The 16,209-nt window shown below is 41.7% G+C and overlaps 1 protein-coding gene across 1 annotated transcript in view; it reads right to left on the bottom strand.

Moving 5' to 3' along the window:
- ptchd4 (patched domain containing 4) overlaps positions 1-15,939 on the bottom strand; it is a 41,569-nt gene extending 25,630 nt beyond the window's left edge. Inside the window, exons 1-2 of the mRNA XM_017683234.2 lie at positions 15,131-15,939; positions 7,687-8,167 (exon numbers count right to left, since the gene is read on the bottom strand). Coding sequence (XP_017538723.1) covers positions 7,687-8,167; positions 15,131-15,679 — 1,030 coding nt within the window. The 5' untranslated portion in view covers positions 15,680-15,939. The remainder of the gene's footprint in view (positions 1-7,686; positions 8,168-15,130) is intronic.
- Positions 15,940-16,209: the final 270 nt, after the last annotated feature.

Genomic DNA, 16,209 nt, shown 5'->3' on the forward strand with positions numbered 1-16,209 from the left:
TAACTCTTCTTTCCAGGCAAATAGATGATGATGTCATTTTAAACCCTTATAATAAAAGAAGCTGAACTCAGTTTGTTTTTCTACTGAAAGTCGACCCGTTTTTCCCCAAATCTGGGCTATAAACTATAAACAGACGGCGTCTTTTCAGTGATCTGCTCTGTAAACATTACTTTTATAAATAAAACACAAAGAGGGTCTGAGATTTTTGGCTTTCAGCAGTAAATTGTAAGCATATAGCAACATGTGTATATCATAAAACACATGTTCTGTTAATCTGAGGGGAGCTTTTACAAGAAATAAATAAACAAAATAAAAATGTACATTTATTTCATGCAGTTACTGAATAATTTGCTTTACGATTTGGTCACGAAAATTCAGATGGACAAACCAAAATATACCCTGGATAACAAGAGGTTGGGTTCATTAACTTTAGTCCAAACGTAAAAATCATCTGACATCACAATATTGTTCTATGTTTGGAAAATATCATGCCAGTAAATTTTAAGAAAACAAAATAAGAACAAAAATTTAAACTAATTAAATAGTAGATTTCCTGCATTGGTGATGTAAGGCTTGGGTGCAGCTGCTCGGCCATTCCATGAAGCTCTCTATGCTGTTCTTGAGCTGATCTGAAGGCCACATGAAGTTTGGAGGTCTGTATTGATTGACTCTGCAGAAAGTTGACTTCGTGGTTGAGCTGCTGTCGTTCCCAATCGCTTCCACTTTGTTATAATACAACTGACAGCTGACTGTGGAATATTTTGTAGTGAGGAAATTTCACTACTGGACTTATTGCACAGGTAGCGTCCGATCACGGTACCATACTGGAATATTCACAGAACTCCTGAGAGCGACCAATTCTTTCACTAATGTTTGTAGAAGCAGTCTGCAGGCCGAGGGGCTTGGTTTTATACTTTTGGCAATATATTGTATATGAAAAAAAGCAAGTCCTGTATTAAAACTTTATTTTGATCCTCAAATTTGAAGAAATAGGAGTGATAGTGGGAAAGATCTCTTCACCGTCCACAGTATCTGATAATGATTCATGCAGATTAAAATGGGAGTTTACTGCCAAACATTTTGTGTAGACTGGGATCAAGGGGTGAATACGTAATGTGTCATTGATTCGCCATCCTGTCATTTGTCCATTCAAGGCACTACATCCACGTTCTGCTGCCAAGAAGTGAGACAGCCTCTGAGTGGGTCTAAAAATAGGCACTCCGCATGCGTCTGAATGAAAATAACTCCAGTATTACTCCGGCTCTTCTCATCCATTGTTTCGGAAAAACGTGTCGCACACAGCTGGGCTGGCTTTGTCTGCAAGGGTTTTTTGCCAGTGCTAAGATTACCAGTTCATACTGCTTCTTAACAAGGCACCAAACAGTTCAGTATACTGTTAAAAAATGGTTTATCAAGGGTACTTTGGTTCAATATAGAACCATGAACATGTAAAGAAGCATTTTCATGATTTAACTGACATGGCTCTTTAGATTGATGGAGAATGTGTTGTATGGGTTCTATCAGGGTTCATTATACAATCCTTTTGACAAGCTTGATGTTGTAACTACGGCAGAGCCCTTTTTAATGCCATATAGAACCCTTTTCAAAGTGGTTCTACATAGAACCGTATACAACCCATTCTCCATCAATGTGAAGAACCATTTTACTATGCAGAGAACCCATGCAAATGGTTCTTTGAGTGTGAGGTTAGTTTGTATGGATAAGTTTGGTAACCCTTTGGCACATTGCATTTTACTGAGTTCTGAAGTAAAACAGAATTAAATGCAGCAAACAAAATCACATTTTCTGCTAAATTGAATGGATAAAGACTTTAAATTTAAGTTTAAAAAATGTAAATAAACTGTGATTGTGGCATGTGCAAAAGACACCATACCAGCTGTAAAGTCTCAGAGCGTAATGAACTCGTTAGGCCTTAACTGACTTGTTATAACTGGTTCAGCAAGTCAGCAACAGTCATTAGGAACTTCCAGCTGATGAAAATTCCAGAGCGTAGTAACTTCTCTGACTCTTCTAACTTTGAGCTAAAACTCCACAACCAAAGACGCCTCTTAGCTGCTGGCTGAGGATCTGAAAATAAAGATAACTGATGCCTATAAAACAGAGGAAGACTATAAAAGACATCAATGTGATTTGCAATTTCCACTGTCCAAATTGCCTTTAAGAAAGCAAAACACCAAGTCAAGGCAAGATCTGGAAGACCAAGAAAACTCTCAGCTGGGATCGAACATCTCGAAAGCTGATATTCTGCACTTAAATTTCAGTTACTTACAGACAACTTTGTATATTCATGGTTTTACAGTATTTATAGTACAGAGCCTATATTACAGAAACTATCCATCTTTTGTTCTAAATGCACAAATTCATCTTACAGAAGCAAAATCTGTAAACTACTCAGTCAAGGTTGTTAATGCACTTCATGTCTGTTACTTACCAAGCAACTGATTATGCAGCTAAAGTAAAATTGTTATTATGGTGGCATCTACTTGGGTCTAAGCCCCATTTCTCTATGGCCAGAATGAATAGGGTTTCTGAAAAATGTTATAAATCTTTATAAAAATGAATTACACTGAATTACACTCTATAGCCATGTCTATTATACATTAAGAATTGCTAATACCATGCGTTATAAGCAGTATTAATAACATGTTATAGTGACAGTGCCACATTTATAACATGTTATAATGCATTCATAAGGCATTATAAACATGGTTCTAAATCTTTATAAAAATGAATTACACTGCATCACACTTTATAGCCATGCTTATTATATATTATGAATTGTTAACATAATGCATTATAAGTAGTGTTAATAACATGTTATACTGTCAGTGCCAAAGGAGTCAGTCTGTAATGAGCTTTATTGTGGATGTTTTAGTGTTTCAGTAAATCCTTCAGTAAATCCTTCAACTTGAAGCCTCACTCTTAACACTGGAGGAGGCTTTAGTACAGTATGCCTCACTTTACTTAGAGTGGACAAATACAACTTATGAGCTCTTATAATTTGTTATGAATACTACTTATAATGCATGATGTTAACAATTCATTATGCATAATAAGCATGGCTATAATGTGTAATGCATATTTATAAATATTTATAGCCATGGTTATGATGCCTTATGAATGCACTATAACATATTATGAACGTGTTTATAGATGCTTACACACGGGACATTCATAGAAAGTGTTACCAGATATCTTTGCAGGTGAAATCTTAAATGTAGTCAATATACAGTTGTGCACAAAAATATTGAGTAGCCAAGGTCACATGATGTTTCATTGATTTTCTAAGTAAAGACAAGTTAACACATCCCCTACAGGGAATACTTGTCTGCACAATTACTGATTTGCTGAATTTGACATATTGAAAAATGTTTTCTCTATTAAACTCCATTAAAATGAACAGAAAACGTGCATTCACTATGTCAATCAACATAACGTGTCATTTGACCAGGTTGTGTTTGAATTTTCCCAACTTTTGACAGTATAATATTTCTTACTTTGAGATTGTATAACAATATTATAAGACTGCTGTGCATATTTCTACATGTTTTACTTTGTTTTAAGTGATGTTATTCCTTAGTATCTTTTTTGTGCAAGCATTTTTTCTTGAAACAAGCAAAATTATCTGCAATATTTCATTATGAAATGATCTGATTTGAATGGATTCAAATCAATTCACTAGACAAAATGGCTTAAAACAAGCAAATTAAATCTCTAAAGAATCTATTACAATGATATTTCTAGAACGATTTCACAATGAGAAATATTAGGCATATTGGCCAGAAATAGACTAGATATCACAGAATTTTTTGCTGCACGAAAAAATCTGTATTTTGAGAAAAATCTCCAAGACACTAACTGTGCAGGAAAGGAAAAAATTCTATCAATCTAGTCTTTGAAAGGAAGTTAATGTAACAGAATGTAATGACTTTTTTTCCAAGTCATTTTGGACCGTATCTGTTCTGTTCAATATGTATTTAACAGAATGTAAAGACAACCGGAATTTTTAAATGTTCAAAAATGTAAAAAAAATCTGTAAAAAAAAAAGGGTATAAAATTGAGATTTAAAGTTTTGTCCCGACAGCAACAACATTTGAAAAAATACCAGAAAACACACAAAGGACACGCCAATGTTTGTTAAAGAAAAATTCCTTGAGTCTTTGGCCTAAATTGTGTGAACTGTACTGTGTAAACATGATCTAGATGGACATATTGAATGTCGCCACTTCTCTCATCAGTATTCCACCGCCTCTGTGCCTGCATCAGTTCCTCAACCCATCAGAATCATGCCGGGTCTCCAGGGACGCCTTGCCACGTCACAAGACGCCTGTGGCCAGCAGTGTAAAGTGTCAACATTCATCTTGCCCAGCGGGACAAAATCTATCCCACCAGATTGTCCCCTCTTGTACGGCCTCAATGCAAAAGCTCAGTAAATCAAGGCTATCTGCCATTCGGCTAAGGGCTCAAAAAAATCCACTGGTCAGGCCGCAATTAATCTTCCACGCTGGACTAGCCTCGCTTTAACACTGAGAGCCCAAGAAGCTGAGATCATTTGGGATACAATAGGTATGAGGGGAGAGATTCTATAAAGAGCAGGGCGTTATAACCTTGACCAGGTTTACAACCTTAACCTGGATTTTACCTGACTGTTAGTTTACTATCAATCATTTATCAGGTGGCCTTGTCTCTGGCAGTCTAGTTGAGTTGTTTCATTTCATGTTCATTATAGGTTTTAATGTATTTATTGTACATGTAATGTCTTCATATATCTGTTGTCGGACAAAAACCTCGTATCTCCAAAATGGTAACTTCACAGGAGAAGGAAAAAACCTACTTTACTTTTAATGCAAGTCAATGGAACCAGATGTTTTTTCCAAGTCATTTTTGGCTGTTTAATTTTGGTCCATTCATCATGAAACTTACACACAATGTAAAGGTCAAGAGGTTTTTTTCAAATTATGTCAAAAACTGGAAAGCAACAAAAAAGGAGATACGAGGTTTACTTCCAACAGCGATATACTAAAACCTTGGGAGTGCTATATAATCAAAGTAAAGCATTCTTTTCACTGTGTAGCTCTGAAGGTGCAAAATGTCAAATAGCGACAAAAAACTGGCACTCTATTCGATCCTAATTGGCTCGACAGATTTGAGAGTTCACATGGATAATGCCAGAGGGGCGTCCCATGCAACCAAATGGGGTCTAATTAGATAGAGAGTATTTATAGTTCTTTCTCTTCAAGTTGGCCTTTCCTGTGTGGCTGATTTATGAAAAAACAACACAGGTCTAGCATGTGGCATCTGCATTTGCAAGTCTTGTCAGAGAAGGTACTGACAGAGCTCTAATCAAGTAGACATCACCACAGAGGGGACAGGATAGGACTGTGATCCATGTTTGATTTACTGTCCCGCTACCTTGTCGTGACAGGATGTTGGTGGACATCTGCTAGGACGGAGAGAATGTCAAACACGTTCTGTTTTCATATCAGTTCAACAGTGTTACGCTGCATAAGCGGCAATAGGCCTAGTCTTAATGCTCAGAGCAATAACAGACATAGTTTTCAATAGCAGTTGCCAATGCAGTGAGTCTTCAATAACCTCCAAATGTAATAATCCAAGCAGCCAAGTGATGGGAAATTACTGAGAGATGGGGCAACAAGACAGTCTTGCACAATGCTAAAATCTGTGTAAAGCTGGGGTTACATTACACGACTTTTTCTCCAATTATACTGTAGCTCCCAGCTCTGTCTTTGCTGCTCGGCCCTAGTCTGCAGATTTTAGGGCACCCAGAGCTGACAATTGTTGTGAAAAATGGAGAAGCGTGCAAGTGGCACAGACTCTAATATTTTGCATCCTGAACGCATTTCAGACCTGTCAAAGTATATCAAACGTTTGATTTTTTTTTTTTCCAACAGGAAAAATCTGGACGTAATCTAGTTGCATACGCTAGTGGTCAAACACTCTTAATATATCCCAGCAAAAGCCAAATATATATGCATATAGAAGTAAATACACACTGGAATTCACATATGTAGCGTGGCTATCAATAAATGAGTTTATGGCAGAATTAAAATCAAGTGCAAATCACACTATGCCTGGTGACAGCTAATTGAGTTACCATGGTTACACCCTGCATTAGCCTGCAAACTCATTTACCACTTCTTTAAAAAAGGTTGTTCGTTTATTGACTTATGTCATGCAAACCACATGCAAAAACGCGCTACCCTATTAAACCCACCCGATTCAGCTCATCAGCCAATTAGCAAGGCCTTCATGAACTGAATTCAGAGCATTGGATAAGGGTGAACACTAATCTCCGCAGCACTTTGGCCTTAAGGTCCCCAGTTTGACACGCTTGTTCTATGTTAATACTGCATTTACTGTATCTAACATGGATGAGACTGTTCTAGACATGGCTGTTGAGCTGCACTGGTTGAACAAGCTAAGGAAGGCAATGCACTGTGTGCTACTGCAGCAGTTTATTATCATGCCCTTATAGAAAGTGGCCTCTGGTATAGCGTATGTTTTAAAACATCCTCATTCCACACCGTCAGGTTTCAGAGGTGAGAAAAACAGCTATGGCTCTCTGGAAAAACACTGCCATGTCTCAGCTCTCAAACAACTGGACATCGGGTGAAACAGCCTCAGAAGAAAAGGCATCAGGCTAAACAGCAGCACACACCACATCCTCAGACAGTAAAGCTCATGTGACATTTACTATTCTATAATGTTTAACTAGATTAATTAGTTTTGTGGCCAAATTAAAGATGCTAATCTATAACAACCACAAATTTACTGAACTATGCTTTTTCTTTTATTTGACATGGATTAAAAGAATAGTTCTGGGAAAAACCCTGGTTTAAAATTGAGGCCACTGAGGCCCAAACCCGTCTTGGCTGATCGGCAACATGTGGGGCCAGTGGAAAATTGTGTAAATCTGATTTTTCTCTCAACCATTCCTTTAAGCTTCAACTCATTCCCACAGTTATTATACACAAACATACCTGGAAAAGAGAATTCTGTTACCGGCACAGGACTCCACTCATCACGCCTCTCATCCATGACTTTACCCAAAGAGTTCTGCCCAACTCTTCTATTGTATCAGCACAAATGGTAGTGAAAACAACAGCAACACGTCAATGTTTGCTTTGCTATCACTGTCTCCTGGTGATGGGAGAATGTGTTTTGTGAGTGTGGTGACTTCAATTCAGCAACTAGTTACAAGCCTATTAGGGTGTGATCCCCAAATTTATCAGTCGCCATAAACTTCCACAAAAACCAGTCAGAAAGTGTCAGATATCCAGTCCAGACATAATCTGTTCAGGCTTTGAAATTTCAAACCCTTAAGCTTTCCATTCTCCTGTAATTTCCCTATAAAATACGTTGTTAATGGTGTAGCTGTCTTGTGTGTAAGAGTATGTACACTCAGAACCATTTACAATCATTATGCAATTTTGAAGTAAACATGTTTTATTTATCTTGCTGCAAAATGTGCCTCTAATCATCATCAGCTTGTTTTTTTGTTTGTTTACTTCCCAGACACAAACAAAGGTCCATGGTGACAGAGGTGCAGAACAATTACGCACCCCCCTCCCTCCTCCTTTGAGGAGTCGCAATTAGCGTAATCTGGCGTGACAATCGAAGGAAACAATCAAAAGGAACACCTACCCATGGCGAAGAAGGGAATTCCGAGCAGCGTGGAGTTGAACTTGCCATCGGAGATAAAGAAGATGCCCGTCGCTGTCACGTTGGCGATGCAGATGGTGAGCACACCCAGCAGTCCCAGGAAGGGCTTGCCCCGCAGGCAGTCGCGCATGGAGCTGGAGATGGTGGCGGCCAGCAGCACGAGCACCAGGCTGACCAGCACCTCGCTCTTGGCCAGCACGCCTGTTTTGTGGAAGTCCCGCCACAGGCTGAAGGAGGTGAGCGACTGAATGTACAGGTCCTGGCTGGCCGTGGCCAGGCGGTGTGCCAGCTTGCAGAACTCATTCTCCCACTTCTCGGCGATGGCGTCCTGCACCATGGGCCGCAGGTTGCGGAGGTAGTAGGTGATCTGGATAGCGCGGGCCGACTTGACCTGCTGGTCTCGGCTGTGCGGGGCCAGGACGACGCTGCCCAGCTGGTGGCCGATGAAGGCCACTCGGCCATCCTGGAGATAAAAACAGACAGATGCGACATACAGCGAGGATAAATAGGGATACCTCGATCCGATCCAAAAGGATGGTGTCGTAAATGACGAAGGCAAAATAGATTAGTTAATGCTACTGATAACAAAAGCTTTGTGCAATTCAATATTAATTATTTCCCACTCAAAGCTCATTGAAATAAGCAAAGAAATCCTTTCAAAAACGCAGGTTCAAAACTCTTAATCCACATATGAGTTTTTAAGTACAAGTCATATTTTATTATGATGGAATTTGACAAAGTTTTAGCTGTGTGAAGTTTTGTGGAAAAGAAAAAACATTCTTTTTGTTTTATCCATATTTCGAACCAAACCGAAAAAAATCTAAATTGCAGAATCCAATCTGTTCATAAAGACTGCAAATCAAATTAAACAGGACTAATTAGGACTAATTAGACATGCGGTTGGAAAGCGTTTTTAAGTACTAAAAATATCCACGATATGCTTAGAAAAGCTTATTATGATGTATTGTGACATACTGTATAGAACTTCATAGCAAAACAATAGGGTTATGCCTAATTACATTCTGATCCCATTGCACTAGATTTACTGATGTAGACATCAAATAAACAGATAGCATCCACAACTTAGGGTAGTGAGGCATGTTTTTCTTAAATTAGCAAATCAGTTTAAATGTCAGTACGGAACTATTTGTAGAACTAGCAATACAAACATTGTGGAAAATGTAAAAAAACAGCCCAAGAGCCTCTTGTCATAACTGCAATGCCAATGTATGCAGTATGACCGCACTTAGAACACCATAATTTACAGCCACAGACAGGCTTACAATGCCAGCGCAGTATTACACAACAGCACATTCAAAGCTGAAAGGATGTTTGAACAAACTCAATATACAAAACTACTGTGTTCTATATGGTTATTTCAATATAGTTATGCTCTATTGTTATTTTACCTGGTCAACAAAGAAATATGTCAGACAATATCACTCAAGTGATTCTACTGTATAATTGTAATATAACTGGTATCAAATCGGCCAAGCCAACTAGACCATTAGATTATTATGAAATATGACAATTTTATAGGCAAAAAAATTGGATCAGAGTCGCATTATAAACGTAATTTTACTCCACTATTTTCATGTAATCCAATCCACTGGACTTGTTTTACTATAGCTTTATGGGATGTGTGACTACATTACCTATGGCAATCCAAATATCGATGCCTCGGACTGGAATATCACCCTAATTTCTCCTCTTCAGCTTTTATTGAGCATTTGACATGTTTGGGTGAGCTATTTCTTTAACACTCACATCTTAAAACTTGTTTGAAATAGAATGTTTTGCTGAAATGTGGACATCTGGCTGTGATATATGACTGCATGGTATTGGCCTAGCTGCTGACTGGAGCACGCATGTGGTAAATCTATGATTATCTAAAATGTGTACAGCGGATACGAGCGTAGGGTTAAATTATTTTCGGAGAAGACACATCTGAGGTAAGCCCAAGATAGATGACAGATATTTCAAGCAGAGATGCATGACGTGGGTTGCCAGCCTTTAGGTAAAAAAGTGGATGCCTCGGACAAATGAAGCAACCATTTCTTGGCATATCATGGAAATGAAAGGACTGGCCCCCCCACTTTTGCCTATAGCACTACTGGAAATAGCACATTACAGGAATTTGAAGGCTGAACTGGAACATGAAAAACTATTTTATAGAGTAAAAAGTTGATTTTCAGTTACTGATGATTTTCATTACTATTGTAATACATTCTCTCTTTATTGATCAAGCTAATACTAATAACGGGTCACTGTTTTTTCCCTATGGGATACTGGTGGAGGTCATTCAGTGACACAATACAGTACATATTATCACCAGTGTATCTTGTCTATATGGACACATGGTGCTCAAATGCTTCCCCAGGACTTCTGAATTTTCTTCTAGGCATGTCATAACATTGTGATAAAGCTGGTGGATGGAGCCTCTGGCAAAAAAAAAAGGCCAGCAAACCAAATTTGGGTGTCAGGCAAGGCATTTATCCGTGTCCACACAGGTTTTAGCCACCTAAGCCAAGCAAGCCCTCAAGACAAACTGCAAACGTCCACAACAGTAGTGAAAGGCCTGAAAAATCCCCTATACCAGCTGTCAGTCACAACAACACCTCATCTCCAACAACTGGAGAAGGCTTGGGGTGTCAGAGCAGGTCACTTCAAGCGGCTATGCATTTTTAAGCAGTTGTAGTTTTGCATCAAACCCAAAGGGGCCTCAGAAGGTTCAGTGTCGCAGGGACACTCTGAACTGAACTGAGTGCAACATGGGCAGCTGCTATCAGCCTTGCATGCAGCAAAACAGCCTGAAGATGTTCTGGCAAAGGGTGACATGGTACGATCGAATAGCTTCCATTTATGTCTCTCAGCAGCCACAGTGGCTGTTTTGTTCAGAGGTATCTTGTTCTTTCATGTGCGATGCCTTCATCGGCTTTACTGCTGCAGATCCCCGTCCATAATAACAATGACAATTTCAGAAAATGTATGCAAAAAGACAACCTCTCAAACGGTAGGGAGCTAGAAATGAATTGATAAGCATCGGTGTCAGGATGATATCAAAAATGCTGAATTGGTTATTGTATGAAAAAACAATTCTAATTCGATCTTGTAAGAAATCTAGCCTGAAAAAACACCCACTCACACTGTAGCTGCGTTCCAAAGCCTAGGCTGCAGCAGAGGTAGTGTAGGCCCTCAGTAGGACAGTCCTATGAAGACTCCTCATTAGTAGCCTATTGGTCACACCAATGGAACAGTCCTAACGAGGCTGCATGGTGAGAACTTGGAGAACATGGAGGCGCTTGTTGCTTTTTTCATTTCTTCATGGAAATGGAGGAGATGTTCTCATGTTAATGTAGCAGCATTAACAAAAGTGCTCTAAACAAACTTATTAGGAAGGCTGGCTCTGTTGTGGGAGCCAGGCTGGACTCTCTGGCGGTTGTGGCAGACCAGAGGACATGCAACAAGCTGTTAGCCACCTTGGATAACACCTCACACCCCCCTGCATGCTACACAGAGAAGCAGATTCAGCGCAGACGGTTAGAGCTGTGCTGTGTTAAAGAGGCCGCGTGAGATCTTTCTTACCCACTGCTATACGGCTCCACGAGTCTCCTTACTGCAGAGACAGTACTGATCTCCTGCTGTCTGAACTGAGCTGAACCACATCACTGTATCTCTTCTCCTGTTAATACACACTGGGCAATATATCACAACTATTACTGTAATGACACTTTTACTCTGCGATTTACACTGTAATATTGATGCAACTCCAAGTTAGTTACGTCTATAATGATCGCGCTTTTAGTTCAACTCCTACCACTCTGTGCCTGCTGTCATGTAAATACAACAAATCTGTCTCATATGCTGTATAAATATGCAAATATACCGTAGTCATATTTTATTTTTCTTGTATTTTAACTTTTGTCTAAGTTTATTTCTATTTTTTTCTGCATAGTACGTATCTATCTATCTATTTATCTATGTAGTACAATAAACTACATATTTACAAATATTTCTAAATGAAATACAATATATGGACGGTGTACGCTATACAGACAAAGGCCTTAATTAATCAGTTATTTTACACTTTGTAAGGTAACGAAGACGAAGAATATGAACAACTTAACCCTCTACTGCACAGTGTTGCCATATGGCAACAATTGCTGTACCTTCATTTTACTAAAAAGCAGTAAAATAAAATCTATGTTTTCTTATTTAATTATAGAAAAAAGCTCTTTTACTTTGAAGGGACAAATGCTTATGATATTGTTGTTATCATATATTACCAAATACCCGTCGAAATTACATTCATTTCCAATATTTGTAAATATCGTACATTCCACAACTGGGTCTAAGTTGGATTTGTCTGTTCTTGTTTTCGATAAAAGGATGTTTTTAGATAATTTTTTTTATTTTATGGTGCTTTTTTTTAGATTTTATGGTATGATTGTGCATGGTTGGCAAATGGCAACAATTTACCAAGTTTTTTTCCAAAACTTTTCAGTATTTAAGCAATTTCAAATAACAAAAACGCATAAAAAACATTTGACCATGTTTAAGTCACAATTCATGCAGTAGAGGGCTGAATTGTAAAACAAGCTCTGCTCCAATGGCTTCGTTTTCCTTTGCATCGCTCGTGCGCAGAGACCGGTGGGTAACCGAAGAACATCTGATGGGTCCTTGAAATCACTCAGAACATAGTCTGCATTTCTAGGCTGTATACGAAGGGTCCTTCACGTCAGAACGGCCTGTTACCTTGACTGCAGCCAGGTGACTGCATATTCCTGTGGGGTATCAGAGAGTCTGAGTAGTTGGAGCATGACCGCTGACTTTTGGGCGATCATGTTAAGTGAAGTGCTTCAGGTAAAAAGAGCTCATTTTAAAGCTTTGTTGTTTTTTCACGAAAAACTATTGGATCAGTATTGGATCATGAGTTTTTGATATCGGCATTGGTTTCGTAAAAGAAAAGGCGTGCCAGCTCTACAGGGAGCTCTGGAAACATGCATGGAATAGCTTCGGATTGTGCTGCATTGAGCTCTGGCTGCACAGTAGATGCCAAGCACAGGGGGCATAATGAGAATACACATTTACATGCCAAACTACATTCATAAAAAAGAAGCACCAGCAGTTAAAAGAAGCGCCTGTGAGTAATTGTAGAAATGCTGCTAACAGAACAAGTACGAACAACTGATGGTCAACTGTGGACGCCCATTCCTGCCAGTCATGGGCTCAAGGTTAGGAAACCGGCCCTGTGACCACAAAGTCACCAGTTTGATCCCCAGAGCTGACAGTACATGACTGAGGTGCCCTTAAGCAAGACACCCAACCCCCAACTGCTCCCAGGATGCTGCGGATAGGGATGCCCACCGCTCCGGGCAAGTGTGCTCACTGCCCCCTAGTGTGTGTGTTCACTAGTGTGCATGTATGTGGTGTTTCACTGCACGGATGGGTTGAATGCGGAGGTGAAATTGCCCCGACTAATAAGGGTCACTTAATCACTATCCTTTTTCTCCCTTCTCTGTTTCTGGAGCAGTGTGTCAAACTACTGAATTAGTATCTCAGATTATTGACTTATTTTCTCAAAGTAATAATATATTTTCTTGAAATACTGAATGGAATAATCCCACATTAAAACAAGGAAATACATTTCATAATGTATTCCAAATACTGAATTCCAATATCCAGTATCACTGCAAAGATTTTCCTTATACTGAGGTATATTACGCAACATTTTTTGGCCACTTTTATACATTTTTAAATGTATAATTTTAACTAATTATTGTAACATAGTAAAAGGGGTCGGCAACACACGGCTCCATCCTGTCCTGTTGTGGCTCCATAGCAGAATTAGACTTTTAGGTAAAAATAGTAATAATCTCAAGCATTCCATCATTTAAGGTGGAGCGGGAAAATCTGAACAAGAAGCTGGCGCGTGAGAAGCTGGCGCGTGAGAAGCTGGCACGTGAGAAACTGGCGCGTGAGAAGCAAGGTACAATATTGTACAAGGTACAATAATTTGAACTGCTTTATACTAGATGATTCATATTTATTATTACAGTCACCGCCACTTGACTATATTCATAAGTACTTAAATCTCGTGAACTTATTGCAATTTTTCTCTTTATCTTTGTTTTAAATTACTAAAGTGTTTATTCTTTTACATAAATGGCTGCAACTGTAACAACTGCATTTTCCCTCTGGGATCAATAAGGGATTCTGATGCTGATGAGAAGCCGGCGCGTGAGAAGCTGATGTCAGCCTCGTAAAAACGCAAGCGTTGAAACATTGCTCTACTCTTTGCGGAAGACATTTCCTGCCAGAGATGTGAGAAAAGCAGTTCTAGCTGAGCTAAAGCTTAAAGCAGAGCAGAGTAAGTCGTTTATGTCATGTTTTCAGCCTATAATAGTACATCAGCATGTTCACATTTATAGCCAAGATGGTAAAATGTACATGAAATATTATGGCTTCCAAGGTGGTTTGATGTTTCTTCAAAAGACAAAGCGGCTGTTCTTACTATTTGAGTTGACACAGTATCTGAAAATCTCGAGAATCTCGTCATTCTTTTTGAAATATGAAGTAAACATTTAGAGTAAATAAGTCATTCATTTGAAACACTAAATCCTGTGACATACAGCAGCCAGAAACAGAGCAGGAGGGGGGAGAGCCCAGCTCTACGTGGCGAGAACGAGCTTCCATGCTCAGCTGAAGAAGCAGCCCAGCAGCGACGACGCTGGTGCAGGCTGGGTGAGAGTGGCCGTGGTTTCCCAGCGAGTCCAGCTCCACGGCGTTCCCCGAGTGCAGTGCAGGACTCTGCAGCTGATTCATAACCGCGCGCGCGCACGCGCACATGCACGCGCACATCGAGACCCGCAGCAGCGGAGTGTTGACAATCAGGGTTTACCCCGGGGGCAGGAAGGGCACTTCCACACACCGTCACTGCCGGACCGCCTGTGGCTTCAGCCCGTTAGCAATTGTTTGGTTAGCAGCGCGGCTACAAACACCGCGGCTGTTTCTGTGAACAGGCTGCGCTCGGCGCCGCATCTTCCGCCAACTCCGGTCTCAGAGCGGCTCGCTCCGTGTTTGTCTCCGCAACTTGAGGGGGTTGTTTTCTCTGTGAAACCACCGTCACAGAACTGCAGCAACAACACACACACACACACACACGCACGCGCGCGCGGGGAGAAGTCACCGCGAGCTGCTCTCGTTCATTCCACAACATTGTTTTGCTGCATCCGAGGAGGTGAAGCCGGAGCATTAACCCCGCGCCGCGCCGCAGCTCCTCGTAACGAAGTTCCCAGCGTGTCAAGCAGAAAAAAATCAAGGCAGATTTCGTAAAAAGGGGGGCGTGTGTGTGTGTGTGTGTGTGTGTGTGTGTGTGTGTGTGTGTGTGTGTGTGTGTGTGCGTGGGGTGGGGGGGGTCCTCTACCTTTAACGTCGTGTTGGGGTAGCTGACGGGCACCTTGGCCAGCGTGCTGTTGGCGAGCACGGCGGCGCGGATGTCCTCGAAGACGGCGAGGATGTCGTCGAGCACGCAGCGCTTGTCGCGGTGGCGCAGCACGCAGAGGTGCGCGAACGTGTAGTTGAAGCCCTTGTGGCTCACGCGCAGCTCCAGCACCTGCCGGTGCACGTGCAGCACCTGCTCGGCCAGCTCCAGGATGTTGCCGCCGGCCTTGGCGAGCAGGATGAGGCGGCCGTAGCGACCGGGCGTGTGCAGGTCCGAGTAGAGCTTGTGCTTGGAGCGCTCGATGGGGAAGAGGCTGTTGGCGAGGCTGCGCTCGATCTTGGCCAGGCTGTGCGCGGGCGCCACGAGCGCCTCGAGCTCCGTCTCGGGCTGGAAGCGGCTGAGCGCCGCGGAGCCGAACACCACGGTGAGCACGGCGGGCACGGTGAGGAAGAACACGGGGTGGCGGCTGACGAACAGGCCGAGCCAGTAGAAGGACGCCTTGAGCCCGCGGTGGATCGCCTGCCGCAGCATCCTCCTCCTCTTCTCCCTCCTCCTCCGCCTCCTCCTCCTCTGGATCCGGCTTGCAGATGCCCCGCGCCTCGCTGCCCAGCACCTGTGACACGTGGCCGCTGGCTCCTCCGCTCTCTCTCTCTCTCTCTCTCTCTCTCTCTCTCTCTCTCTCTCTCTCTCTCTCCCCTCCTCGGTTCGCTCCGTCCGTTCGCGGGGAGGGGGGGAAACGAAAGAAAGAAAGAAGGAAAGAAAGGAAGGAAGGAATGAGGAGAGAGCTACAAAGCCGTTCTGTACCTGTTACCCCGTTACAGCGCTGCAGCGTTTCGCAACGAGACGGTCAGATATTGATCAGCCCCCGTTTTGTTTCATCTCGAGCCATCCATCCCTCCCTTCCTTCTTCCCCTCTTCTTTGCCTCCTTCCCTCCCACCCCAGCCGCCCGCCCCCCCAGCCCCGGCGATGTGTGCGACTCGTTCTGCTGCAAGAGCAGCAAAACACCTCCCGATGCTCTCTCATGTGCACCCTCGCCTCATTCTGCACTCCACGAAGCGGT

The sequence above is a fragment of the Pygocentrus nattereri genome, chromosome 4, assembly GCF_015220715.1.
Source record: "Pygocentrus nattereri isolate fPygNat1 chromosome 4, fPygNat1.pri, whole genome shotgun sequence".
In the NCBI taxonomy this organism is placed as follows: Eukaryota; Metazoa; Chordata; class Actinopteri; order Characiformes; family Serrasalmidae; genus Pygocentrus; species Pygocentrus nattereri.